The sequence below is a fragment of the Mus caroli genome, unplaced genomic scaffold (genome assembly GCF_978045245.1).
Source record: "Mus caroli unplaced genomic scaffold, Mus_caroli_1 scaffold_10, whole genome shotgun sequence".
Classification (NCBI taxonomy): Eukaryota; Metazoa; Chordata; class Mammalia; order Rodentia; family Muridae; genus Mus; species Mus caroli.
Window position 1 is genome coordinate 4,622,915 of NW_028227265.1, and position 27,585 is coordinate 4,650,499.

Genomic DNA, 27,585 nt, shown 5'->3' on the forward strand with positions numbered 1-27,585 from the left:
CCGACCAGTACCAGATGGGGCGTAGGCGGCCTGTACGAAGGGTGTCCCGGGAAGGTCTGGGGGCGGTGCTCAGCCAGGGGCGGAGGAGGAGGGCTCAGCGGGTGGGGTAGGGACAGCGCTCCGGGAGGAGACGGAGGCGGAGCCCCGGGGCGGGGCGCGGGCGGACCAGGAGGCGGCGCTCCGACCGGGACGCGCGGGCCGGGTATGGCGTCGATGGCGGCGGCGATCGCGGCCTCGCGTTCGGCCGTCATGAGCGGGAACCGGCCGCTGGACGACCGGGAGCGGAAGCGCTTCACCTACTTCTCATCGCTGAGCCCCATGGCCAGGAAGATCATGCAGGACAAGGAGAAGATCCGGGAGAAGTACGGGCCCGAGTGGGCGCGGCTGCCGCCCGCGCAGCAGGACGAAATTATCGACCGCTGCCTGGTGGGGCCGCGCGCCCCGGCGGCCGCCGCCGACGCGGGGGACGTGCGGGACCCGGCTCGCTTCCCTGGCCTGCGCGGGCCCACGGGCCAGAAGCTGGTGCGCTTCGGCGACGAGGTGGGTGCGGCGGGACGGGCCACCCAGGGCGGAGTGGGCGGCGAGGGGGAGTTCAGAAATCTCCCGGAGAAGGGACCTTTAAAGACAAAGTGGGAACAGTAGAGAGGAAACCAGCGAGCCTGGATGAGTGTACGACGTACAGCCTCAGTTTTCTGATGTGAAACAGGAATAATGTCTATAGTTCCTGATCACCAGACACTCGGTGGCCGGCATGTGTTAAGTATAAGGACCTCAGTGGGGAAGGTGGGACTGCCAGGTACCGCTGCCCTGGGGTATGTCCCTGGTGTGTGTTTGGGTTTGACATGTGAGCCCCGGTTCCCACCCAAACACAGAGTAAGTTTAGATGCCTCCAGCAAGCCTGATTATCTAGCCTGGGCTCTAGACACTGGGGGAAGAGAAAAACTACTTAGAATTGCTCCCGGCTGACCTTGCTCTTGAGGCCCAGGAGTCTGCGCTACTCAGAAACCTGGTGGTTTACAAAGAGATGGTTTCCCTGAAGCTCTTTGTGCCACCAAGAGTATGGACTTGGTACCTCAGGGACTCAACTTTGTTTTGGAGGACAAAATCGGTAGCAGCTAGAGTTCTGAACGTCCATTTGGGTGGAGGCAGGGAGGAGAAGCTCAGGGAGGAGAAGCTAGGAGAGTTTTGTTGTTGTTGTTGTTATTGTTGTTGTTGTTGTTGTTGTTTTTCTGTTGGAGAAGTTGTGTCAGGCGGAGGGAATACCAGTTAAGGATGAGATTTCAATCAGGTTTTTTCAGGCCAGGTATCCGTCAGTATTTGTTACTACAGAACGCTTGTGGTCACGAACCCACTTTCCTGCCAGGGAATTGTGAAGGCAGAGAGCTAGCTATCCGCCAACACTGCCTTCTGCTCCCCATCCCATCTGAAACTCTTGAGTGCTTTGCCAGGAAAAACAAGGGTGTGGTGGGAGATGAAAATATAAGTCTTAAAATATATTCCTGGAGCTGAGGCATTTCATTGTGAAAAATATGCACCTCCATAAAGACGTGGACGGAGTTTGTGCTTGGATCTGGGTGATGAGTAGGCAGGCAGTTCCTCTTTGGCAGTGTCTTAGGTAAATAAATCTGAGAGGAAGCAGCCCTGTCTGTACTTAACAGATGCTGGAGACTGGATGTCACTGGCCCTGAGTTTATCAAAAAGCCAAGCCATGTTGGAGCCAGCGTCATTGATAAGGAGGGATGTGACCAGTTTTCTTTTCACCCAGTTTCTCATTTGGGGTCAGTCTGCATTCGTGGACTGGTGTGGTGTGGTTTAAAGCAAATAGGGGCTGGGGAGATAGTTCCGTAGGTAAAGACTTTGCCGTGCATGTGTGAGGATCTCTAGCAACCAGGAAGCAGAGGGAGGCACATGCTTGTGATTCCTGGGAGGCAGATATAGGCAGATCCCTGGGGAGCAAGTTCCAGACTAATGAACCATCCTGTCCTCCAAAAACAAAGTTAACATGGTCTTAAGCGAAAACGCCTAAGGTTGACCTCTGACCTACACTCACACAAACATTTGCACCAAATGAAACTTTGTGAGGAGCGAATCCACGTGTCTTTCAGGAGCACCCAACCTGAATCACAGCAATGCCAAATGGGCAGAAAGCACACCTCTGAAGTCCGAGCAACCAGCTTTGAGTCTTAGGGTGGGTAGGACACCAGGCAGGGAGTACGCTTCTTTCTGCAGTAGTGAGAGGCTTAACCACATAGGGACCACCAAACCCCACTAGTCTTAGGGAGAGGTTGGCATCAGACCAAAGTCAGGGAGTGGTCTCATTGTTAACACCCCAGAGATCATTCTTGTAAGAGGACCTATGTCTGGCTATAGGGGCTGACATGGGGGTATAGTGTAGGTGTGTGACTCCCAGCTAGGTAATTTGACACCCAAATAGGTGACCCCAGATTTGAACAAAAAACTTGAAACTCAATTGAGTAGGGCATTTCCATCCGTCCATCCCCACTTATATGTTGCCAGGGCTCCTCAGCCCTCTCTACTGCCCCAAAGGATGCTGCCTTTCATTGCCAGTAAACTTTTGTGCCCCTCACAGACAATATCTAGTCTTTTTTTCTCTGTCATCTACTATCATTGTTTTTAGTATCATCCAGTCATTCTTAGGTCTTTCAGGAACAAATAGGGTCCTAATTACAGACTGATGTCACAGATCTTGGTGACCCTCGATATATTCAGGGGTTCCTTTGCCTGTGTGCATAGGACAGATGAAGCAACCTGGCACCTGTGTGTATGTGTGTGTGTGTGTGTGTGTGTGTGTGTGTGTGTGTGTATGTATGTGTGTATGTGTGTTTACCCTGATCGCCACAAAGCTAGATGACCTGGGCAGGACTCAGATCCCCTTCTTGCCTTGATAATTTAACCTGGTCCCCTGCTTTTAATGTTGAAGCAAAGGAGGGACTGTCAACATTTTTAGCTACTTTGGGAATCAACTGTTTCCCTGGGCTTCCTGGGTTAGGGTGCTACGTGTCTCCCCTTCCCCGTTAGCTTTCCCTGCTGTATGAACTGATTTTAGTGGAGATGTGCGCAGAACTCGGCTTTATACAAGGCTGATAGCCTCCTTCCCAGACTTCAGTGTTGCCTGAATCCCTCCACTTCTTCCCTGCAGCAGCAAAGAAGAGGGCTTGGAGCCCCAGGGCCCAGGTTTAAGTTTGGCCATGTCAGCAGCAGGGTACCACTCTGGCATAATGTGGAATCAATGGTTTGCAACAGGCAAGGGCCCTGGGGATGTCCTCTCTGCCTTGCGAATTTTCTTGAGAACATTAAGGCATGCCCTTTCTATAGATGCTTTTATCAGCCTGGCAGCCTCTTCCTTCTCTGGAAGGCTTCTTCTTCCAGCAATAAAGTTCTGGGGATGGCTTTCTCTGGGAGATGAAAAGTTCAATTGAGAAGGGATCACCCGTATACTCTACTGTTAACCTAGGAAACAAACCAGCAAACTCGGAAATCTGAATTTTCAGGAATCTGTTGCATCTATTTCCTGTCCCCAGCCCCAACTCCTTGCCACACCCAGCAGGATCTGAGTACATTGTTGCGTTCTGGGTTTCCAAAGGCTGCCATTTTCTTAGGTCTAAACAGACCCTTGCAGGGATGCTGGGAGCTCCTACGGTGGTGTATCTTGTTTCTGTGGAATCTGCTTGCCTCTGCCACCTCTCCATGAAGTAGGTGGGGCTGAGCAGGAGTGATGGTGTAGGTCAGCCAGCTCCATAGCCCTTGACCTGGATTCTGGAGGCTAGATTTTTAAGACCCTGGAGCCAGATAGCTCCAAACCTCACCAGCAATTCAGCAGATCAGCTGCCTCCCACACAACCCTCCTGTAGGAGCCCCAGGCCTTCCTAGTGCTTTTAGCCCTCTCTGCTTAAGACCCCTCCTAAATCCTGGAATTCTTCTTTCTATTGGGTGAGTGTGGCCAGATGCTTAACTTGGGACATGAGAGGGCTGGCTTTGGCTTTCTTTCCTCTCCCACTTCAACAAAAAAATTATTTCTTTTTACTCTTTTTACAGTCTGTCTGTCTGTCTGTTTGTCTCTGTCTGTCTGTCTGTCTGTCTGTCTGTCTCTCTGTCTCTCTGTCTCTCTCTCTCTCTCTGTGTGTTTACATTAACACACTCATACAGAAGCCAAATCTAGGGTGTTTCTCTGTACCTATCCACCTTGTTTTTGGGATGAGTCTCTGTCTAGCTGTCGGTTCACCAGTTCAGCTAGGCTAGCTAGCCAGTGAACCCCAGGGATCCTGTCTCTATCTCCCCAGTGCTGGGACTATAGGCATATACCGTGCCCTCCTTTTTACCTGAGTACTGGGGAGTGAACTAGGTCCTCACGCTTTTATAGCAAACATACTCTCCACTGAGTTATGTCCCCAGCTGAGTCTTTTTTTGTGGGGTGGGGATTAGAGAGTTGATTTTCCAGGATTTTTTACTTGACGTTTAATAAAGGTGGAATGTGCGAATCACCATTCCTTCCAGTCTGGCATATCCAGTGTATTTTAGAAATGAGGACAAGGTATATTTGGCGTCCTGTGTTCCTCTGGGCCCTGTGATGGGTTGCCAGGCTAGGACTGAGATCTGTCCAGATGCAACTGCACAGGCTGTAAGGGAGGGAGGGCCTGGGCCTGTCCCTCCTGTTCCCCTTGCAGATTGATGGCTACCCAGCCTGATAGCGCTTGGCTTGGTGCCCGGAGCTGAGCCAGCAGACGTGGCTCTCCTCCTGGGTGTCTCCATTGCCAGCCTCCATGGGAGGTGACCCAGTAGCAGCCTAGAAACTGGTTTTGCAGAGACGAAAGGATCAGTTTGGGTCATTTAGGGAGGGCCAGAAGCACATTGGCCATGACAGAGTCATCTTTTGATTGACAGGAATCACACCCTGACTAAGAGGGTCCCATAGTGCTGGAAGAATGTAGCCATTTCTTGTAACGAAGTTATCAAAATAAGTAACAAAAGCGTGCAGGTGGCATTCCTGCTCATCCTTAGACCCTTGCCCCCTCCTCCCAGTCTATTCTGTGTTCTATGACCCTAGCCCTGGCCAGACCCATGTTTCTGAACTTGTATCTCTTGTGGCATGTGTCCCAAGCTAAGTCACTAGGGCTTTCCTTCTGTCTTTGGAACTGCAGCTCTGTGCTCCCAGTTATGAACCCTTACTTCAGCAGAGATAACTACACAGCAAGCCTCAGTGCAGTGCCACTTCTCAAAGTGTGTGGGCAGTGGCCACAGAGAGGCAGTCGGGGTTTTTTTAAGGGCATATTTTAATGGTTCTTTTGAAGCTCCCATCCTTTTTATTTTTTTCTGTGCTGGAGAGTCAGCCCAGAGCTTCCTGCAAGTGCTCTACCACCAAGCTACAGCCCAGCCCTTTCCTTTTCTGAGTGTGTTTTGAGACAAGGTCTTGCTAGGCTGCCCAGGTTAACTCAAAGCAGGGCTTGGATTTAGAATCCTCCTGCCTCGTCCTCCAGAGTAGCTTGGACTATAGACCTGTGCCACCATGCTGGGCTTGGCGGGGCTTAGCACTGCACCTGTCAGAGAGGATGATCACTTCCTTCCTCCATCCCTTTACTTACTCCTTTATTTATGATGCTGAAGATTAAACGTGGGGCCTTGTATATGCCAGGCAAACTCTACCACTGAGTCACTTACATCCCCAGCCTCACTCCTGTTCCTTTTCTTTTAAATTAATTATTATAGTGTGTGTCCCCAAGAAAGTGTGCTCATACACAGGGCATGCTTACGTGTTGCAGTACATGTGTGGAAGTCAGAGAACAACCTTGGAGTCACTGCTCCCATTACACCTTTATGTGGTCTCTGGGCATTGACCTCAGGTTGACCAGGCTAGCCCATTGACCTCAGGTTGACCAGACTAGCCCATTGACCTCAGGTTGACCAGGTTAGTTTGGCAAGTTTTTACTCACTGAGCCATCTCACTAGTCCTCAATTCCTGTTGGTTTTATAATACTTTTTTTGTTTTTGTTTTTTCTAATTTTATTTTTATATGTTTTGTCTGCATGTGTGTGCCTCATGCCCACAGAGTCCTCAAAAGGGTGTTGGACTCCCTTGAGCTGGACTTACAGATGTGAGCCAGTATGAGGATGCTGAGGTTGAACCCAGGTCCTCTGGAAAAGGAGCCAGTGTTTTAATTGCTGGGCCTGAATGAGCTATGATCTGTTCTTTGTGTACCTGTAGCTGAGTCAGGAGTCAGTCTCTGGTGTCTTTGCACTCTGAGTCTTTGAGTGTCCTGGCCACCCAGTATTAACCCAAGGGTGACCGCTGTCAACACAGGCAAGTTTTCTGTTCCGCTCTGCTGTCAGATCTTACTCTCTCAGGCTCTCTCTTAGCCACAGTGCCATCACATGTCCCATAGATGCTTCCCTGATCCTGGGCTTTAGAGGCATAGTGACCATTTGTGGTCCCCAGGGCACCTTGTGACTTCAGACCCTGCTTCTGAGTCCCCAGGGAAACAGGCCCTATTTCTGGGACTTACTAGTTGGGGTACTCCCTTTTGGGCAGTGGACAGTCCTTACAGAACATGATAGTTAAACTGCACATTGGAGTCTACTTTGTGGTCAGGGTGTGTACAGCGGGCAGGCAGTAGGGAGTGAAGCTCTGAAACATTGTGATTAAACATGCTTTGCAGTGGTTAGTGTGTAATCTTCAAATGCCAGGAAGAACAAAGACGCCCTTCCAGGGCTGAGGAGCGCCCCCGAGTTAGAGAGGAGCCCACAGGAGGCTGGGACATTCGTAGAGGACCTTTGCACACAAGAAGGCTTTACACGCCTGGTCATACTATCTCTGATCTGTTTCCCAGGAGACTTGGAATCCCAGACTGCAATCTGCCCGGCTGTCAGCTCCCAGTCAGTGACTAGCACCCTTAGTTCCGCACTGTCTTTCCAGGACCTTTTTATTGTGATGTAATGCACATAACCAGAACTTGTCGTCCCAGCCAGTCCTTTTTCCTTTTTAAGACAGGATCTCTGGTCCGGTAGTGGTGATCCTAGCACTTGGGAGGCAGAAGCAGGTGGATCTCTGTGAGTTTAAGGCCAGCTTGGTCTACGAGCAAATTCCAAGATAGCCAGGTCTATATTGAGAGACCCTGTCTCAAAAAGCAAATGAAATAATGAAAGATGGTGTCTCACGATTCCCAGGTAATCCTTGGGTTCACTGTAGCTGAGGAGAGCCCCACACTTCTGGTCCTCTGGCCTCTGCTTCCTGAGTGCTGAGGTTACAAATGTGAGCCATGCCACTGCCTCTGCTTCCTGAGTGCTAGGATTAAAGGCTTGGCCCCAGCCATGTTTTGTTTGTTTAATTTATAATTTTTATTGTGGATATGCATAATGTATGTATGTGAGCATGCATGCCACATATAGAAGTCATGGGAAGCTTTGTGGAGTCGGTCCTCTTCCTTCCACCTTTACCTGCTCTGGAAGGTTGAATTCAGATTGTCAGCCCCAGCCACTCGCTGTCCTGCACAGCTGGTTGTGTTTCTTTGAAATGAAACTTTGTATCCATTAAGCAATAAAACAGTACAGGTTAACAACTGCCCATCCCCCAACCCCACTCCAGCGCCTGCTTTCTTTCTGTCACTGTGATTTTTCATATTCCTGTACTGCATGTGGATGTCACCATAAAAACTGTGTTTATTCTTGTGTCTGGCTTATTACACTTAGAGATGTATATCTGTATCACACACACAGTAACACTGCTTCTCTTCAGAGGCGTATTATGTCTGGAGTTTACAGGCAGAGTAGATGTACCTGTGGCAGTGGTGGTCAGGCTAGTTTGAGTGCTTCTCTCTGAAGCTCTTGTCTCTGCTTTGAGGACCAGCTCCTGATGGCTGCCTTCCAGGGCTTTCGGTCATTTTCGGTGCTTCTGTGTCCTCATAGGTCTGTCTCTTATGGCTTCTGCTCTGCTTTGATTATTCTGACTTGGTAAGCATAGTCTTGTGCTGTCTTCCACAGAGGGCCAGTTAGACTTCGGTGTATTTGTCCCTTTCAAGCAGGATTCTGACTATGAGGGTAACGGTTGGCCAGAGTGAAGGCCATCTGTGTTGTCCTGCGGTCTGAGGGACATGCACTTGCATGTGCGTGCGTGTGTGTGTGTGTGTGTGTGTGTGCGCGCGCGCATGCGTGCTTTTGCTGTTTCAGGTCTGGGAGCCTGGGAGGCAGGCAGAGGGCTTACCAAGCAGCCCCAGAGTGAAATGAAACCTCACCACAGGCCTTCACCTGCCCATATTTTGGTTGCCTCCTGGTTACTGTGGAAATAGAAGAAGCACTTTATATGTGTGTGGGGTATCCATATATGTCTGAATGTGTGTTTGTGTGTGTATCTGTGACCATATATGTGTCTGTATAGAGTATCTCTGTGTGTGTTTCTGTGACCACATATGTGTCTGTGTAAGTGTATCTATGTATATGTGTGTATCTGTGAGTATGTGTATGCTTGTGTGTTTATACAGATATATCTCTGCGTGCAAGTGTCTGAGTATCTGAGCATGTCTAGGTGTGTATGTCTGAGTGTGAGAGTGTCTGTGTATAGGGGTGTGTCTATATGAGTGTATGTCTCTGTGTGAGAGTGTATCTATGTGTGGAAGTGTGTATGTGTATGTCTGTGTGTCGGAGTATGTATGAGAGTGTCTGTTTCTATGTTTGTACGTCTGTGTATGAGAGTGTATCTGTGTGTGGGAGTGTTTATGTGTATGTCTGTATGAGAGTGTATCTATGTGTGGGAGTGTGTGTGTGTATATAGGAGTGTATCTATGTGTGAGAACATATCTGTATGGGAGTGTGTCTTTGTGTGGGTGTGAGTTTGTTTCTGTGTGTGGGAGCAGGAACTGCTACTTTGAGACTCTGCTGCCATTTGTGACCTCGGCCTGGGAGCCTGCCTTGTTGCTGGTAGCCTGCCCTGGTGCCAGCACCGTCTATGGCTGAGGCGTTGTCACTGCCACATTTTTGTCCGGCAGATTTATTTTTGCTAAGTGCTTTATTATTTTTTATGAGCTCAAAAGTACAGAAATCCAAGGAATCTGCCTCTTACATTTCTTGCTGAAGCAAACAAAAGCATGTAGACCTATCAGTGACCTCTTGCGGTCTGTGACCCCCATGGAATTCCAGGAAGCGACCACTGGGGCTCCGACCCCACCAAGCACTGCCCTGACTTTCGCTTCCTGGCGTCCTTCGGGCAGTTGCCTCCCACAGCCAGAGCCTCTGACTTATCTTCATAGATTCAGAGGGACTGACCTTAAGGAGCTCATTAGAAGTCGGGGGAGGTGACACATGAGTGGGTCCAGCTCCTACCCTTGTGATCGTCCTCTGTCCACTAGCGTGGCTTGGGCTGGTGGCCTCAGTGGAGGCGTGTGTTAGCCAGACAATCCCCTTCACCTCTCCTGCAGTCACAGAGAGTAAACAGCATCTGTCCTACTGACCTGCTTCCCTTCCCACTGAGGTAACACTTTCAGCCTTACTACCTCTGAGAGCAGTGCATCCTGTCTCAGGAGCCTAGGATCTCCGAGACTTCTGGGTCACCTCACTCACTGTCTCCATCCCCAGCGGCCCCCAGAGATGAGGACATGCCCCAGCCGCAGCTGTGGCTCCCAGCCATTGATTCACATTCCTCCGGATAGCCGTGGCCATTTTTGGAGGGGCAGAATTTAGACGCTGGAAGTAACTGGTACTTAGCCGAAATGCCAAAGTGGAATGCAGTGACCCTGTTCTCATTTTAAGAAGTTTTTCCTGACGACTGTGTAGTGCAAAATAGCCCAAGCGGGCTGGAGAGACGGATGGCTTAGTGGTTAAGAGCGCTTACTACTCTTGCAGAGGACCTGAGTTTGGTTCCCAGTACCCATGTAGGTAGGGTGGCTCACAATGTCTGTAACTCCAGACATTGTGAAAATATTTTATCAAAAAGCAGTGGAAGTCAGTTCTGGAGCCAAGATCCCCAACGGATGTTGCCAAATGGGAATTACCACTGTGCGGGACCAGTGGCTATTTATGGTGGGCTGTATCAGCTGCGTAGCTGAGGTGCCTTTTGGCTCTCTTAATGCCTGGCCCCATTTACTGCTGCAGCATACACAGGTCTGGGGATAGACTGTCTGTGACGTGGTCTTGGTATAACATGTATCCAAGCGAACAGGCTTTCTCCAGTGTTAGTGTGCAGTCCCCGGACACTCTGCATACCCACTGGAGGCAAGGACCAGAGCACAAGCTTGCAGCCCCTGCTGCTGTGCCCAGCCCTTAGCTCCAGGAACCACAGAGCCCTTACTGTACAGACACCAACTATTCATGCCCCAGGGTAAGGGACTTTCACTGGGGCAGCTTTATTCTTGGTACCTCCATCCCAGAAGACCCAGGGCTCCACTTCCCACATTGGGATGCTCTGGGAGCAGGAATGGGGGAGCTGTGTAAATTGGGTGGGGTGTGTGAGGACCTAGCTTGTGCAGAGGTTCTGAGCTCACAGCTATGGGACTTGGGCTTCTCCACCTCTGGTGATGGGCCAGGGAAAAGGCTTCCTGTGTTCCTGTGCCTTGTGGAGCTTGGTTTCCTCGTTCCCCCATTCTTAGGAATTCCAGGCTGTCAACCACCCAGAGCCACCGTGTCTTTGTTACTATAGCTCTTTACTGGACCTCAGCTTCTCCTCAGCTCAGCAGGCGTGTGCCTAGGGAAAGCTGGCTTGCAGCCTAGATCCTGATGCATTTGCAAGCATTCTTCAGGAGTTCCTGCCATATGTGAGGCCAGTCTGGGCAGGGCTCTGTCAGCATCTGAAGAAGGAGCTATGGACACAATAGCCCTCTCTCTGGAGGTTGGAGCCAGGTGACCTGGCTGCTAGGTGACAAGGGACATAATTTATTGGGTATTCCATGGAATGATACAAATCACCTGGAGTTGTTTGGGGACAGTGAGATATGAACATAGTGTCACTCTCCGTTTATATATTCTATTGGGGGTTGTAGACATAAGCCTGTTGGTAAAGTGCTTGCCTAGCATGCAATGCAATTCCCCAAAAGTACATAAACCAGGCATAGTGTATACCTGTCATCTCAGGTTCTTGGAAAGTAGAAACAGGAAGCTTGGGAGTTCAAGCCTATACCTGGACATATAGTGAGTTTGAAGACGGACTGTGATACATGCAACACTGTCTTAGAAAAAAAAAAGACAAAAGTATTTTGTTCTACTTTCCATATTACCCGGGATGCTCCATGGTTTAGGCCATGGCGCTTTCCACCCGTAGCAGCCAGGCACAAACAGGCTCTGTAGGGTTGGAGAGGAGCCTCAAGCTCTTTCTGTCAGTCTGGCAAACAGGACTTGCGCACTCAGGGTCGGAGTCCAGCGACTGCTCGGGAGAGTTGTGCTGCACCGTGTAAGCTGAATCAGGAGCAACCTCAGCAGTGTTATGTTTAGACACTTGCATTACCTCGGCGCTTCGTGCATTGATTCTGTTACCGGGCCTTTCATGTGGCCAGCAGAGGCCTCTCACGTGGCCAGTGGGCGCGTTCTCTACGCAGGCTGCCAGACTTAAAAGGGTGTGTAAGCTCCTTGCTGAAGCAAGACAACAGGTTCAGAAGGCTGTGTCCTCACCCTAGACCACACAGCTGGCCCTGGTGACACTGAGACTCGAGAATAGTGCCCATTCCATCTTCTGAAGCTCCTGTCCTGGGATAAGTCGGCTGAGGTCTCCCTGGTGTTCACTAAGATGCCATTTTGGCAGGAGGCTCCGGCAGCTGGGGCTGCACGGTTTCCAGGGTTGGCCTTGTCAAACACTGAGATGTCCACTTTGGTACAGTTCAGATTGTCCTGCATGTGGGTCCCTCCCAGCCCTGGGTGGATGTCTATACCGGGTTGTTGGAGTTTGGGCCTCAGTCTGATTCTTGAATTTTTATTTCAGGACATAACTTGGCAAGATGAACACTCGGCCCCATTCTCCTGGGAGACGAGGGTAAGTTGAGTTAAATTTAGATGTATTTGTTGATTTTGAAAATATATGAGTATCTGTACATTTTCTTTCAATGTTTGATGGGTGCAAAAGGTGTGTATGGTTCTTAATGCTGGGCTACAATTGGCAGCCCGTGTTGGTAGGGCAAAGGAGTTTGGGGGACTGAATCTCTGTGTAGGTCTGTCAGTCCCACAATGTCCCATGGTATCTCTGAGGCCCATGGGTTCCCTGGTAAACTCCAGCTTCTGGAGCTGCCCTGTCAGGGGATTTCTTCTCCATACTTTAGCACCAGTGTTTGGCACACTGGTGGTGGATGGCCCTTGAGGCAGCTCAGAGGCCCTGATAAGGTGACTCTGGTTGGTTTATGTGCGTGTACACATATACAACACAGGTATGTTCCATCGCCCCCCCTCCCCCATTGTCCAGGAGAAGAGCCTTAGCAGGCAGCAAAACCACAAAGTAGCAAGTGTCCTAAAGCCAAGGAGAGGTGAAAGGCTCACCATTTTCTAACTACATCTTTCAACATGGTTTTGGTGTTGCAGCAGAAGACACGACTGTGTGTCTTAACAGGCTTCCAAACACAGATAGTTCGAAAGCCTTGTTTCTTAGGTTTTCATTCTTCCCTAACTGGTTCTAATCACAGCCCCTTGCCCTGGCTGACTCTGGCGCCCAGGGGACCTGTGAAGAGAGAGGCTAAAGGTCAGGGAACATTGATGGAATCCTAGGGTCCTTGAGAAACCTCTCCTCCAGACCAAGTCTTTGGATCCACAAGGGCTTGGAGGACAGGGACGGCTGCACCACCCTGTGCCACAGACTGCGTATCATTCTCAGTGCCTGACCTAAGGGGGGGTGAGATAGTCTTGACACTGATGTGTGACATTTGAGGCTGTTCTCACATTTGAGGACACAGGCCAGTCCCTCAAACGTGTTCCATTCCCATGAACATGTTCACAGAACAAATATGGGTTCTTCCAGGCCCCAGACACCACCTTATAGTTCACAAATATCCTAAAGAAACTGACTTCTGTATCACAGGTCTTGGAGACCGAGACTCAGCATGTAGCCAAGGCTAGCCTCAAGCTAATATCCCTCTGCCTCCACTTCCTCAGTGCTGGGCTCGCAGGTGTGTGTCACCGTGCCCAGCCCCTGTAGGGCTTTCTAGATTTCTGCTGTAGAAGAGTGGAGAGCTCAGATCTGTAGTGATAACTTTGGAATTTTAGTTTCTTTGAAAAACACAGAAATATAGAAAGTGCTTTTGTTTTAGTCCCAGGTGTAGGATATGGAGCTGCTTCAGATTGTCCACGGCAACTGGCTATGATTCACCTTGTACTCGAGCAGGGGTGTGGTTTTGCCAGCTGCAGACAGTGGCAAAGAGTGCAACTCTTGGAATTCTGGGGACTTTTCAGAGGGTGTATGAATACTAGGGCTCTGAGACGCAGGGTGGGTTGTTCGTTGTTTGGTGGTGGTGGTGGTGGTTGCAGTTTAGTCATTTGCAAAGAAGAAAAAAGCAGGAGGAGGAGGAGGAGGAGAAGAAGAAATAATTAGATACCCTGATGGTGAAGATCAAACCTACCCCATGGAACCCCACTCCCCTAGTCAGCAGGAAGTAGTCTAATAATAACATTGCCCCCTTACCAACCCCTGAGTTTTTTTTCAGGGATCTCTTTCCTTTCCTTTTCTATCTTTTTTCCCCCTCTTACCTAGTGTTAGGGGGTTGAAAGAGAGGAAGAAAGGGGGTGAAAGGTGGAAGAAAGAAGAACCCACAAAGTAGTAGGACAGCTGCACAGATCTGCACAGCAGGTTGGGGATGGAGGTGGTCAGCGGGGAGCAGACCTGGGTTGCCTGGATGTTGTCTCTGTCCTCACCTCCTTCCTTCTAACCCGAAAGTTTCTGGAGGCAGAGCGGGGTATGTAATGTGTATGGAGACATGAACGGCTGGCCCTTCTACTCCTCAGTCATTTTAGAGTTGCAGAAAGCCTCCCTACTTGCTCCTTCTCAGCCAGAACCTCAGAGGACCTTCACCTCTGCTTCTACCAGTTGGGCTGTGATCCTCTTAGGGACTGTCTTAGTTAGGGGTTTACTGCTGAGAACAGACACCGTGACTAAGACAACCCTTATAAGGACAACATTTAATTGGGGCTGGCTTACAGGTTCAGAGGTTCAGTCCAGTATCATCAAGATAGGAGCATGGCAGCATCCAGGCAGGCAGGGTGCAGGAGGAGCTGAGAGTTCCACCTCTTGTTGAAGGCATCTAGCAGAAGACTGGCTTCCAGGCAGCTAGGATGAGGGTCTTAAAGCCCACACCCACAGTGACACACTTACTCCAACAAGGCCACACCTACTTCAATAGGGTAATACCTTCTAATAGTGCCACCCCTTGAGCCGAGCATATACAAACCTTTACAGGGACTTAAAGATGATCTGGGACTTCGATCAATAGCTGCACATAGGCAATGGCTTTAGTGATGGTTGGGCCCTGGTCTCTGAGTGCATGATGGGAGACCAGACCCCATGGTCTGCAGACCCTTAAGGATGGTGACCTCACTTTGTCAGCTGTCATCCATCCAAGCACTTTGCCAAGGCTGGTGGCCCAGTGAGCACCATTCAGCCTGTGATGCTGTGGGTAAGAGCAGGGCTCAGAAGGGATGTTCTTGGTGGCCCTTCTAGGATTGATCCCTGCCACCTAACACCTCAGGAGAGCCTCAGTCACATACATGGGTGGTGCTAGCCACAGTGAGCCAGCCCAGGTTTCCAGCACAGTGTGGCAGTGACACATTTGGATTGTGAGTGTCCCTGAGGCCTCTTGGTAGGATGGGAACAGCTCAGCAGTGAACCTGCTTTGTTCCTGGGCCTGCCTGGTAACTGTCTAGCATGCTAGAGTGGGGGTGGGGGAGTAGGGGGGGAGGGATGAGGGGAGGGGTGGAAGTGGAGGGGGTGGGAGGAGGAAGTGAGAGGATGAGAGGGGAGGGGGAGGGGACAGGGGAAAGGGATGGGAGGAGGTGGGAGTGGAGGGTGAGAGGGGAGAGGGTGAGGAAGGGGTGGGGCAAGAGGCCCCCCACAGTGTTTGCAGTATGTTTAATGCAAGTTTGACCCCTAGGGCGATTCTCTCTCCACTGTCAATTCTGTGGCATTTCTTCCTATTTTAGCTGCATCATCTACTGACCTTTGATTTCTTTTTTTTTTTCACATATATTTATTTGTTTGTTTGGTGTGTCTACACACCATGGCTTTTGTATGTGGAGATCAGGTGACAATCGGGGAGACATGGTTCTCTCCTTCCATGGTGTAAGTTCTGGGTATTAAACTCAGTGTTAGGCTTGGCCGCAAGTCACTAAGTTTCCTCTGAGGTCTCTCAACAGCCCTTCCTTCCTTCCTACCTTCCTTCCTTCCTTCCTTCCTTCCTTCCTTCCTTCCTTCCTTCCTTCCTTCCTTCCTTCCTCCCTCCCTCCCTCCCTCCCTTCCTGTTTGTTTGTTTATTTATTTATTTATTTATTTATTTTTCTTTCTTTTTCTAAGGCATAGTTTTCATATAGCTCAGACTAGTCTTAGACTCCCAGCAACCATCCTGCTGCAGCCTCCCTGGTCCTGGGCCACCACTCCTAGCCTGCTTGTTTTTGCAAGACCTAGGACTGGACTTAGGGCCTCACAAATACTAGGTGAGCTTACTGCTGGGTTGTATCTCCAGTCTATAGTTTGTATTGATTCTGATGAAGTGCACACAATGTAAAATTTGCTAGCTTAGCTTTCGGGGGGGGGGGGGGGGGCTCGGCATTGAACCAGGGGATTCACACATGCTGAGCTCTGCCACTGAGCTGTGCCTCCAGCCCACTTACTGGTGTATGTGTGTGTGTTCCAAATGGATGTGCATGCATATACGTGTATGTGTGCACTTATGCATATGTGTATGTACTGTCAAGAGTATGTGTATGGATGTGCATGCACATGTGTGAGTGCTGGCAAATGAATGTGTGTATGTGGGTGTGCTGTCGTGTGTGTGTGTGTGTGTGTGTGTGTGTGTGTGTGTGTGTGTATGTGTGTGTTGCCAAGTGCATGTGTGTACAGGCATGTGAGTGCATGTGTGTATTCGTGCATATGGAGCCCGGCAGATAAACTCAAGTTTGGTACTCAGGTCCCATTCACCTCGTTTTTGAGACAAGGTTGCCCCCCCCCCCATGTGCATGTGTGCACATGTAGAGATCAGAGGAGAACTGCAGGGAGTCAGGGGAGTTGGTTCTCTCCTTCCACCTGTTGGGCTGGATCTCTACTGGTTTCTGTGTGCCCCACGCTGTGGTGGCACCGGCTTTTATTTAATCTATTTTATTTTACTTAAGATTTACTTATGTATTTTATGTATGTGAGTACACTGTCGCTCTCTTCAGACACAGCAGAGGAGGGCATCAGATCCCATTACAGATGGTTGTGAGCCACCATGTGGTTGCTGGGAATTGAACTCAAGACCTCTGGAAGATCAGTCAGTGCTCTAAACCACCGAGCCATCTCTCCAGAAACAAGGTCTCTTGGTGGCTTGGAACTTGCAGGTTCAAGGCTGCCAGTGGCCCTTTGGATCCACCGTCTCTCCTTCCCTGGCGCTGGGGTAACACGCACGTACACTTCAGCCAACTTCCTGTTCTGTTTTTCAGTATTATTTCTAATTGTGTGTGTGTGTGTGTATTTCAGTCTGTACGCACACGTGAGTGTGAATACAGATACCTACAGAGTCCAGAAGAGCTTCTTAGATCCCCTGGAATCAGAGTGACAGGCAGTTACCGGCTCCCCAGTGTGGGTGCTGGCAACCAGACTTGGGTCGGTCCCCTGGAAGAGCAGTGTGCTCTCTTACTCAGCGTGGCAGACATCTCTTCAGCTCCAGTGTTTGCTTTCTTTAAACATGAGTTCTGGGATCAAACTTCGGTATCTGCTCACAGGCCAAGCACTTTGCCGATTGAGACAGCCCTCCCGCCCCAATTAACTGCTTTAAAAAATGTTTACATGTGTATGTGTATGGCTTATTCCACATGTGAGCAGGTGCCTAGAGTGGCCGGAAGGTACTGAACCCCATGGAGCTGGAGTTACAAACTGTTGTGAGCCACCAGTCGTGGGTCCTGGGGATGGAGCTTGGAATCTCTGAAAAGAGCAGTCCACACTCTTAACTGCCAAGCCACCCCTTCAGCACCCTGTTAGCAGCCACTTTTGAGTGAGCAGCTAGCTCTGTGGCATTTAGTACCCTCAAGTGGCCGTGTATCCTCCACTGACTGTCTCCCATACTGTCGTGTGATTACACAGTTTCGTGTGTCTATGGAGCACAAGATGTTTTGCTATTTGCATATGTTGTAGGGTAATTAGGTCAAGCAAATGAACATATCCAAATTTTCCATTATGCAAGACACGTCCCCCTACTCTGACATAACTCCAGCCCCCGCTACCTCCCAGGGATACGGTCACCACTAAGGTCTCTTCTATTCCTCTGTCAGTTTGTCAGGCAGGCTGGGGGATGGGGTGGGTGAGGAGGGGCCCATAGGGTCACTGCACTTTTCTTTTAGCATCCTATGTTTCCAGAGGAAAACCCCCAGCACCCAGAAGGCCCCAGACTAGGAGAGAGGAAGGAATGGAAAAGATTCCTTGCATTCCCAGGCCTCCTGGGTTGCAGACATGTTGGAGAATGTGTGGGGAGGCTGGGCAAGCAAGGATACCCTTGGGACTCCATCCCCAAGGTCCTTCTCCTCCCAAGCTGTCTAGCTTCTGTCTCTGACTTTACTAATGTTTAGCTTCCTGTCTGAGGTCCCAAAGAGGATGGGGGGGAGATGATTGATTTCCAGGCCTTGCCCCAGAGGAAGAAGCACCCGTGTGTGCTCAGTGCTCATCCTTCCACACGCCAGGACATCCTCCATTCTCCATCCGCCATCCCCCATCTCCCATCCCCCATCCTCCATCCTCCAGACCAGGCCCTCCCCTACAACTCACATGCTCATCTGAACTTCTCCTTCCTGATCCCGCCTTCAGTGAGCAGTCACACAACCACCTGGCTGGAGAATGGCTGTGGCTCATAGGTGTCACTGCCTGTGGAGGACGAAGGGGCTGCTTGGTTTAAGCCATGGCCTCCCATGCACCTCCTCATTGTCAGGTTTTGAGGGGCCCCATAGGCCGCACTCAGTCCCATCACAACTCCTACACGGCTGGGGCCCATGTTTCTTCCTCACAAAGTCCTCTTCCTCTGCTTGATGGTTGGCAGGGATCCTTCCTCCCTTGCCCCACTCTCTTTCCCTCTGAGCTGTCCTAAAACACCCCCCCACCCCCAGAAACTTAGACCTCGGCTTGTGGCTTTCTGCCCTAGACCCTTCCATGTTTTCCTTGTGTTAGAATATTATGAAGTTCCTTTGGTTCATGCTGCCCCCGGAACACCTTATCCTAGAGGTCTCTCTGAAACCCTCGGCCCTCTCGCTGCATCCCGGTCTCTCCTTCCTTACCTTGCTGGATTTCACCCACCTTTTCTTGAAGACCTCTACCCCAACTGCAGCTGCTGTATATATCTTATTTCTAGCCCTACCATTTCTGACTGTCCCAGTCACACTCATGTGGGGGCTGCGCTGGGCATGTGGTATGGCATCTCGGAACGTCCATCCATTCGAAAGGAGTAGCCAAGGCAGGGGAAGACGAGCAGGGAAGTTCTCTGCCTAAGTTGTGCTCCCAACACAATACTACCCATTCTCTTGAGGGACTTGTCTATGTCTGTGTCCTTGTCACACGCCTGAGGGCTAAGACTTCTGTCCATAGCATTGACTTCTACATAAGCCTTGGCTCCTCCCTGCCTGCCACTTCCTGGGTCTTATGATGACACTGAGTTTTTGCTGCCCTGGAGCCTGACTGGCAGGTGAGTATTTGCCCACCTCAGGGCTTCTAAAGAAGGGGCATGTGTGATTCTGCTCCTACTCTGGACAAGTGCCTTGGAGGTGAGGTGGATGGATTCAAGGCACTGCCCAGCTGTGTCTCAGGCTGCGTGCTGGGGCTGGCTCATTCCTCTAAGGTGTCCCTTTGCTAATTTTGCGATTCTTAAAGCTTTCAAGGCACTCTCCTCCCCCTTCTCCTTGGAGGACAGGAGAGAGGAACACATGCTTAGCGTATGGCGGGCTGCTGGGGAGTTGTTCAGATTCCGACTGTATGCCCGCAGCCTTTGTCTTGAGTTTAGCTTTGCCAGCAGCTGCCAAGCCAAACAGTCCTTTTTAGCGGCATGCACCCCCCCCCCTTTGCTGAATATCACACATTCTTCTCCAGTGAGTGGGTCATAAAAATAGACACTGGGCTCTGTCGTGGTCTTGCTGTTTTTAGAATGGATAGATCCAGCTGAGTCCCCGGTTCCCCACATGGGCTGACTGATCAGGTTGTAGGGAAGTCAGGAGCCCTGGGCGTGGAGAGCAGGTGGGTACTGCCAGAGGCTGAGCAGATTCTTGTCTTCCTCTTCTGTTTCTGCCTCCAAAATCACAGAAGGCAGTCAGTTGAGCCCCGAATCTCTTCCTGCAGCCCATGCCATGACCATGAGCTAGTGGCCTCTGTCCCTCCCAGGTATCGTCTATGTAGGGTCCTTCTGCAGGGCTGGCTCAGCAGCCTGGGCACTGAAAACAGGCCATACCTCCTTCCCATTCCTGAAGAAGACATGTTAGGAAAAGCTTGTCCGTGGCACGTATGTTCTTCCTGTTTTCCACCTTGGCCTATGTGGGCCTCAGGGGAAGTGGCCTGGTCTGGCCTTCAAAACCAGTGCTGTCTGGAAAAGTCGGGTGAGCTACCATGGTAGCTCTTCTGTAATGAGAAAGGAATAGTGAATCCGTTCCTCACGTCATTTCCGTGGAGAGTTTCCCATGGTGCCACATACTTAACACGTGTTCGGTCAACTGAGACTTCTGTACCGTTCTCCCCAAGTCTGTGGTGTGAAGTCAGCTAACTTCTGTGTCAGGAGTTGAGGTGTGGGTGTGGTTGTAGTCAGCCTGAGGCCTTCCACCAGAAGCTGGGCTCTTTCTTACCTTGCTCAGCACCCTGGGGATTTAGTGCCTGTTTCCTCTAGGTGGACCTGTGGGCAGACTGAGCCTGGAATAGGGAAGCGGGGCTATGGGTACAGCTCTGGGCACTTCCTCTGGCCCAGGGCTGAATCTGTGATGCTTCCCATGGGTTCTGTTGTCCAGCCACCACCCTGTTCCATAAGCTTTCACAGGGTCTGGGGGGCCTGGGTCTGCCAAAGCTCTGCCCTCTTCATCTTCTGTGAGCCTGGAATTATCAGGTTGTGTCAGTAGCTGTGAGAGACAGCTGTAGAGTCAGTTTCCAGCAAGCCATGATGGAAACCCCCAGAATGGGGAACTTGGGCTCACTCGTGACCTTGTTGAGCCCATTCTTTGGTTCATCAGCTGAACCAACATAGACAGGGACAGGGAACCACTTTTTCCCTCCTCCCGACCAGCTGCCAGATAGTATTTGAATACCTTCTCTTCTTATGGGGGAGCAAAAGGTCCTTCACAGCAAGGAGGAGGAGATGGGCTTGTTAGAGGAGACTAGTCACACTTTATGTGCAAAGTTAAGGATCGAGAGAGCACAAGGAAAGCGAGGGGGCAGATGGGTTAGGATCTGCTGCCTCCTATCCCTTCTCCCTCCTCCCCTTCCTCCTCCTCTCCTTTCCTCCTCCTCCTCTTCCTCCTCCTCTCCCTAGTGCCCCCCCCTTCTTGCCGTTTTTTTTTGGGGGGGTACAGGGTGTTGCTGTGGCTTGTTGGCCTGGTAACTTCTATGTAGCCCAGATTAGTGCTAAACCCACTTCAATCCTTTTGTCTCTACCTCTTGAGTGCACTGTACCTGCCCTTTCTCTTTTCTTCTCTTTACTATTTTTTTTCCGAGACAAGGTCTCTCTATTATGTAGCTCTGGCTGTCTTAGAACTCATACAGGGACCAGGCTGGCCTCCAATTCACAGAGAGATATGTTTGCCTCTGCCTCCTGAGTGCTGGAATTGAAGGTGGCTTGCACCACCATGTTTTCTTGTGTTTGCCTCCAAAGTTCCCAAAGCAGGTAGTTACCTCCACCTGGCATCACACCCCGTCCAAGTTCACCTGGTCACCCTCCAACCCCGAAGATGATGGGAGCAGATGTCATTTAGGCAGTGGCACAACCTCAGACTCCAGTCCTGGTTCTCTCCTCAGAATCTTGCTGCCCGCCCGTCCATCAACACTTGGCTTTGCAATCCACAGTCCTCTAAGCAAAGATCCCAGATCTCAGTGTGGGGGGGAACAAACAAACAAACAAACAAACAAAAAACGCCTGGGTGTGTCAACCTGCTTTTGGTTTGTGAGCTTTCCTCCACAGTTTCCAGATCAAAGTCAACCCCATCCCTGAGTCCTGGGCCACTTCCACACTATTTTTAGCGGGTTGCTTACTTAAAGAAACTGTTATGCCTGTCTGTGCCGCGCGTGTCTTTGTGTCCTACTAGGGAATATGGGGAGTGTTCAGAATGCTATACTCAGAAATGAGCCGAGGCGGAGAGAGTGTTGGCACATGCCTGTAATCTCATGATTCAAGAGGTAGAGGCTGGGGGATCCAAAGTTCAAGGGAAGCCTCAGCAACGTAGAGTTTGACGCTACATTGGGCTATCAGACCCAGTCTCAAAAAACACAAAACAAAAACCAACCAAACAAAAACCTGTAAAGTTGAAACCGATTATGAATGAATACATGCAGGTCGTGTGATGGACAGGACCCTACCATTTCCATGCTCTCTGTCCTTGGTGGCCTCTGATTTTCAGCCCTGTACCCAGGCCTTGGAGTCTCTTGGTCTGGACTAAAATCCCAGCCTCTAAAAGTAGAGCTACGGAGAGATGTGATCACAGTCCCTTAAGGTAATGCTACCGAATGACATGTCCACAGCCCCTAAAAGTAGTGTTGCAGGACCAGGAAGATGTCGGTAGATTCTCTCCCTGCAAGTATGAGGCCTGCCATGCTGACAAGCACTTGTTTTCCCAGTGCTGCCCGCATAGAGACAGACAGAACCTGGGGATTGCAGGCCATCCAGCTTAGCCTCTTAGTGAGTGTCTGACCAGTGAGAGAGACCCTGTATCAAAGAACAAGAAAGCTATTATAGACTATTATTCTTGGGGAAATGTGAACAAAGGTCTGTTCACCCCAAATAAGGAACCAAGCGCGGACCAAAGGAAGGATACCGCCAAAGTCCAACTTGGTGAACTGTGTGTTTTATTGGGGGTGATTTGCAGGAATATGGATGGGGAGGTCACTTATAGGAGCAGAAATGACTCAGTGACAGCTGCAAAAACCCACCCCAGCATGAGTGACAGCTCACCAAAGCTGGAAACCTGGAGCACAGTACATATCTTCCATTTAGCTCAGTCATGTTTACTTGTTCAATAGCATCTCTCAGCAATCCTCACTGCTTATATAGGCTTGTGAGGGAGGAGCCTAGTGAATTTGGTCAGTTTCAGGGATTTCTTAAAGCTATTGAGTTGTTTACTTCCTGAGTCTCAAGAAGATTCCTTCCCAGAGGAATTTACTATACAACACTGGCTTCTGAGGGACATACTTGAAGTTTTGTCTCATACACACACACACACACACACACACACACACATATATATATATATATATATATATATATATATATATATACACATGTGCACATGCATACACACACATACACAGAAGTTGTGAAAACCTGGATGATGCTCAGGCTGCACTGAAGAAGTGACACCCATGTTACAGACCTGACAAGACCACACCTAACTAATATGTATGAGAATATGGCACAAAAATGAAGTTATGGGGGAAGGGGTTATGACTGATATTTTTCTGAGCTTTCCTCTACTTTCCCAGCTTTATACAATATCATTTATTTTACTTTTACAAGAAAGTGGTATAACGGTGCTGACGTATGGGAAGTGAACTTTTCAGGACTGATTTTGAGATGGCAAATGGCGAGTTCCCCAGAGCAGGGGAAGACATCACCCACAGTTAGCTCTTCTTTGATGGGAGGCTCAGGATCCTTGGTAATGATTTCTGTCAGAAACACTCGGCAGCAGCGTTTCAAAGGCCGTCGTGGTTGACGGAATGCAGGTCAGGAAAGTGGTCAACCTGTATGCTCAGATATGAGATACAGGCTTTGCTCACAGAGCTTCCCTTCACTCTGAGTGTTTGCTGTGGGTAACAGGACTCTGATATCTTAAGGACCCCAGAAGCTCTACCTCACTGGCCTGCAGTACCCTGTCAGGAAAGGCCAGAGCTGTGGTGGGCCCAGCCTCGTGCTCTCAGAGTCAACAGGGGCCCTTGGCCATTGTTATGATTCTGGTCTTAGAGCTGTTCAGGTTTTGTCGTGACGGGGCTTGGCCTCATAACTCCTAAAGTGTTTGGGGTAGGTAGTAAGAACTACTGTGAAAATAATCACTTGGGATCAACCGATAATCAGCTTACATTGTTACAACATCTACGTATATGAGGAAGAACGTGTGTGAGCCGGATGTCTGTCCCAGGGCATTCCAAGACTTGCTCTCATCTGTCTCTCTTTTCTGTCTCTCCCAGAGTCAGATGGAATTCAGCATCTCCTCCTTATCCATCCAGGAGCCCAGCGCTGCCACTGTGACCAGTGATGCCAGGTCCCTGGCCAAGGCTCCTCAGGGCACACAGGGTTCCAAACCTGCCCAGAGCAGCAGATCCTCTAGCTTGGATGCCCTGGGACCGTCTCGAAAAGAGGAAGAAGCATCCTTCTGGAAGATCAATGCGGAGCGCTCCAGGGAGGGGCCTGAGGCTGAGTTCCAGTCCCTGACACCCAGCCAGATCAAGTCCATGGAGAAGGGGGAAAAGGTTCTGCCAGCTTGCTACCGCCAAGAGCCCACCACGAAAGACAGGGAGGCCAAGCCTGTGCCACAGGAACAGCAAACCCTCCCCAGTGTGAGCGCAGAGCAAGAGGTGCCCCAGCCGGTGCAAGCCCCTGCCAGCTTGCTGCTCAAGGCTACCCCCACGGAGTCCCCAGAGAAGCCACCGCCTCCTGCCGTCCAGCAGGACGAAGATGATGATGCTCTGTTCTCAGAGTCTGCACTTGCTCAGGTGGGTGATGTTGCCAAATTCACAACAGAAGGGTTGGGAGAGGGGGGTCTTTCATGGATGACCAAGAGGAGCCCACAGGATGGGACAGCACCGATGTCCCCATGGTCTTCTTCCCCTCCTCTGAGTTCAATTTCCAGCGCCCGTGTTAAGAATAAGAATCTGGGCACGGTGCGGTGCTAATTATAATTCCCAATCCCGGGGAGCCAAAGACAGGTAGAGCCCTGTGCTAGCTGGCCAGACAGCTTAGCCTATTTGGTTAGTTCTAGGACAAAGATAGGTGTTGGACCATAATGGCTCAGGGACACAGAGGAAGGGCTGAGACAGCTTTAACCCCAGAAACCTCAAAGTCAGGATAGCAGGAATTGACGATCTCCCCTCCTTCCAATCTGGTGCCAGAAAGTCAGCTCCCCCACCATCAACCCTAATAATTTACTGCCCTGACAGCTATCAGGCTTCACTCCTTGTTTGACCTTATAAGGTTCCCCCGCCCCCCGCCCCCCAGCCCCTGAGTATGTAGGTGAAGCAACTTCCAACACCCCTGTCCTCGTCAGTTGTAGACGGCCCCACAAACCTTTCCCCTAGAGACCCTGGCCACTTCTCCAGTGGCACAAATATCCCTTTCTACTCCACCCCCACTCCCCGACCCCCGACCCCTGCCTGTTAAACTGAACCAGTTTCTCTGAAGCTGTTCCTGGGTGTGTGTTCTTTGCCTGCACACTCACCGCCGACCAAGACCCTACCTGCACACGCCTGTCCCTGCTAAGCTTCCATCCCTCCAGTCCAGCCCAGTGTACAGTGGGCCTGGCCACACCAAGGGAGAAGCGGACACCGGCCGGCATACGTGTCTCTCCGCTTCGTAATGCTGTTCAGCAGCAGGAGAGTGCTCATAGAGAACCAGGCTGCTCTCTGCTCCCTGAATGCTTCTGGGAACAGCACGCGGAGCTCCCTGGACTCTAAGGGGCTGGGGTTGGCAGGATTTTGTGCAGCTTTCTGGTCTGTAGCACTGAGGTAAATTGAGGTCGGGGCCCCTGAGGCAGAAGTAGCTGCTTTCATCTGAGTCATTGTAAACGAAGTGCCATGTTTAGGTTGTGTGTGTGTGGCTGAAACAGTTGCCTGCATCTTATTTTGTCTCCCTTTGTTGCTCTGCAGATCAGCTCCAGTAATGTCCTCTTGAAGACAGGCTTTGATTTTCTGGACAACTGGTAAATGGTGCTACCCAGAAACACAGCCAGGAGCCCGTCCCGCGTGGCCCACCGTGGTGTTCAGAGGAGAAGGCAGCACTGCCTGCGTATTTTCCTGTTTTCTCTACTCCTTTCTTAGTCTTTTTGGAAACTAGGAAATGTTGCCAGGTTTTCCCTGTTTTGGGTAAAACCGAATAGATAAATATGCTATTTTCAATGATTTGATAACAAGTTTTACACTTGGGATTTTTAAACACTAGGAACCCAGTAAGCCTTGTAAATGAAACTCCTGTTCCCAGCTCCATCCCACCTTCCCTCCAGCGAGGTTCCCTGACCAAGTCACAAAAGGTCGCCAAAGTGACTCTTTCTCGTCACTCCCCGTTGAGGGCTCCCTGGGTGGATATGGGCTGTTGGCTGTCACTGTGGAAGACTCGTCCTTAAAAAGTGTGCTCACCCGGTACCCTTCCTTCATGGAAGCCAGGTTAAGCATTACGCATCCTTTCCCTCCCAAATGCATAGGAAGCAGACTGCGGGCGGGTGGCAGGTGCCCTCTGAGCCGTCCTGGTGACTTACCCAGAGCTCTGGTCGCCCTTCAAAAGCAGCTAGCTGCCTGTTGTATCCAGTTCCTGTTGTTGTATATAGAGCTGCATCGCGTTCCTTGGCTCTGTAGGAGATTCCTTTGGGAAGTTATTAAGACCGTCCCGCTAGCGTCCCAGTCCTGACCACTGTAGGAGACGGGGTGTTGACAGCTGTGCTAGACATCAGGGCTCTTCTGATTCACTGAGGTAGAACCTCCCAGGCTTGAGCATCCTTCACCCCAGTCTGGTCTGGCTGTATCGTGCAGGACACGCCCCCAGACCTGACCGCATTCCTGGCGGTTCCCGGAAGCTTCCCCTTGCAGCCCCAAGAGCTCACAGCAACAAGGCTGGGTGAGGAGTGTGTGCCTCACCCAGAGTTTGATGCCCTCTGTCCTCACTGCCCTGCCATGGCCTCTGGACCCTCCATGCACCTACAGGATGCCAAGCAAATCTGTGAGCTCGGGGTGGCGTGGTCTACCCTTTGCTATCACTCCGTTCTCCTCACCCGAAGCCTTAATCTCCACGAGCACTCCTCCGAGAGCCTGGTTTCAGTACTGCAAGCTGTAGCCTCCTTAATGTCTGAAGTAGCCTCTGGAATATTCTATGTAGCTCCAAGGTAAAGCATGTGGCAACCCCACCCTCACCCTGGCCATTCTCCCTTCCTCTAGGAAGACATGCCAAAGCTGTATACTTAGCCAATAGTGATGTGATACCTGCCAATTAGCTTGTGTCCCAAACCTCCCTCAGTCCCAGTACCTGGTGGTGCTGGGGTTTGCCTTCCTCTAGCAAATTTTGATGGAGTCATCTTTCCGCACTGTTTGTAGGGGAGTTGATATAGAGGAAGAATTGAAGCCTGTGCAACAATGTTTTCCCTCCCCATGGGTCAACGCTCCATAGCATTGGTGTAGCAGGAGTATGAGCTGAGTATAGGCAGCCTCTGTGACTGGTCCCATGGGTGACTCTTGCAGTGGTGTGTCCCAAGGAATCCTCTGAAGAGCAGGTGGGAAGTCGCAGATGGGGAGTCTAGGAGGGATCCTATAGGACCCGCCTGACCTGGGAATTGTCCTTGTGCCTGGGTGGAGTCCATTCCACACTGGTTTCTTGGTCTCCCCCAGGGAACTTGTGTCATTGACCAGGAAATCAGAACTGTATCTATCATTTTCCCTTCCTCCATACATCATGATGAAGTATGTTCATTATTCTTCTCTGAAGCACATTCTTTGGCTGCAGCCGCTGTATGATGCTGGGCTCTGCCACATGCCCGGGCTCAGCACCTCTGGGAGGCAGCTCCAGGGCTCTACGTCCTGCTCTTGGTGGCTGTGTCCAACAGAAGCTCTCAGGAACCCAGGCTCTGCGTGTCTGGTTTGTCCCTGAATCCCAGCCCTCTGGGTTGGATCGGATCCTGTCAGGAGCAGTGGAGTCGGCCTCCTGGCCAGGTGCGCTCCTCCTTGGGCCAGTGTGGGAGTGGCCTTCCATCCTTCACTCCGCCCTCTCCTTTGACACCTACTTTCGAAATGGTAAATTCTTACTGACAGCTTGTAATTTGGTCCCATTTTATACTCTAGCCTTTAATAAAGCCATTTTAAAAATGAGAGTCAGATCTGTCTCATTTTCTGCTGTTTAGGGAGGGGGTCAGGGTACTGGCAGTTGAATGCCAAGCTATGTTTCTAAGCTGCAAAGAAATATTTGCTCACCCTAGATAGGTCACTCATAGACCAAAGAGAGGAGTCCGTCCAATTCTACTTAGTGAGCCAGTGAGTTTATTGGATGACTTACCAATACTAACCCTTTCTCAA

General features: G+C 50.6%; 1 protein-coding gene across 1 annotated transcript; it reads left to right on the forward strand.

Annotated features, from left to right (window-relative positions):
• Positions 1 to 27,381, forward strand: CUNH1orf198 (chromosome unknown C1orf198 homolog). Its single transcript, XM_021170714.2, has 4 exons — positions 1 to 540; positions 11,911 to 11,961; positions 23,506 to 24,030; positions 25,180 to 27,381. The coding sequence occupies exons 1-4, from the start codon at positions 205 to 207 to the stop codon at positions 25,234 to 25,236; spliced, it is 969 nt and encodes a 322-aa protein (XP_021026373.1). The 5' UTR covers positions 1 to 204; the 3' UTR covers positions 25,237 to 27,381.
• The last annotated feature ends 204 nt before the right edge of the window (positions 27,382 to 27,585 follow it).

Coding starts and splice junctions, on each gene's coding strand:
- CUNH1orf198 (XM_021170714.2), top strand. CDS start 205: ATGGCGTCGATGGCGGCGGCGATCGCGGCCTCGCGTTCGGCCGTCATG. Junction 541..11,910: donor TGGTGCGCTTCGGCGACGAG/GTGGGTGCGGCG, acceptor TTTTTATTTCAG/GACATAACTTGGCAAGATGA. Junction 24,031..25,179: donor CAGAGTCTGCACTTGCTCAG/GTGGGTGATGTT, acceptor GTTGCTCTGCAG/ATCAGCTCCAGTAATGTCCT.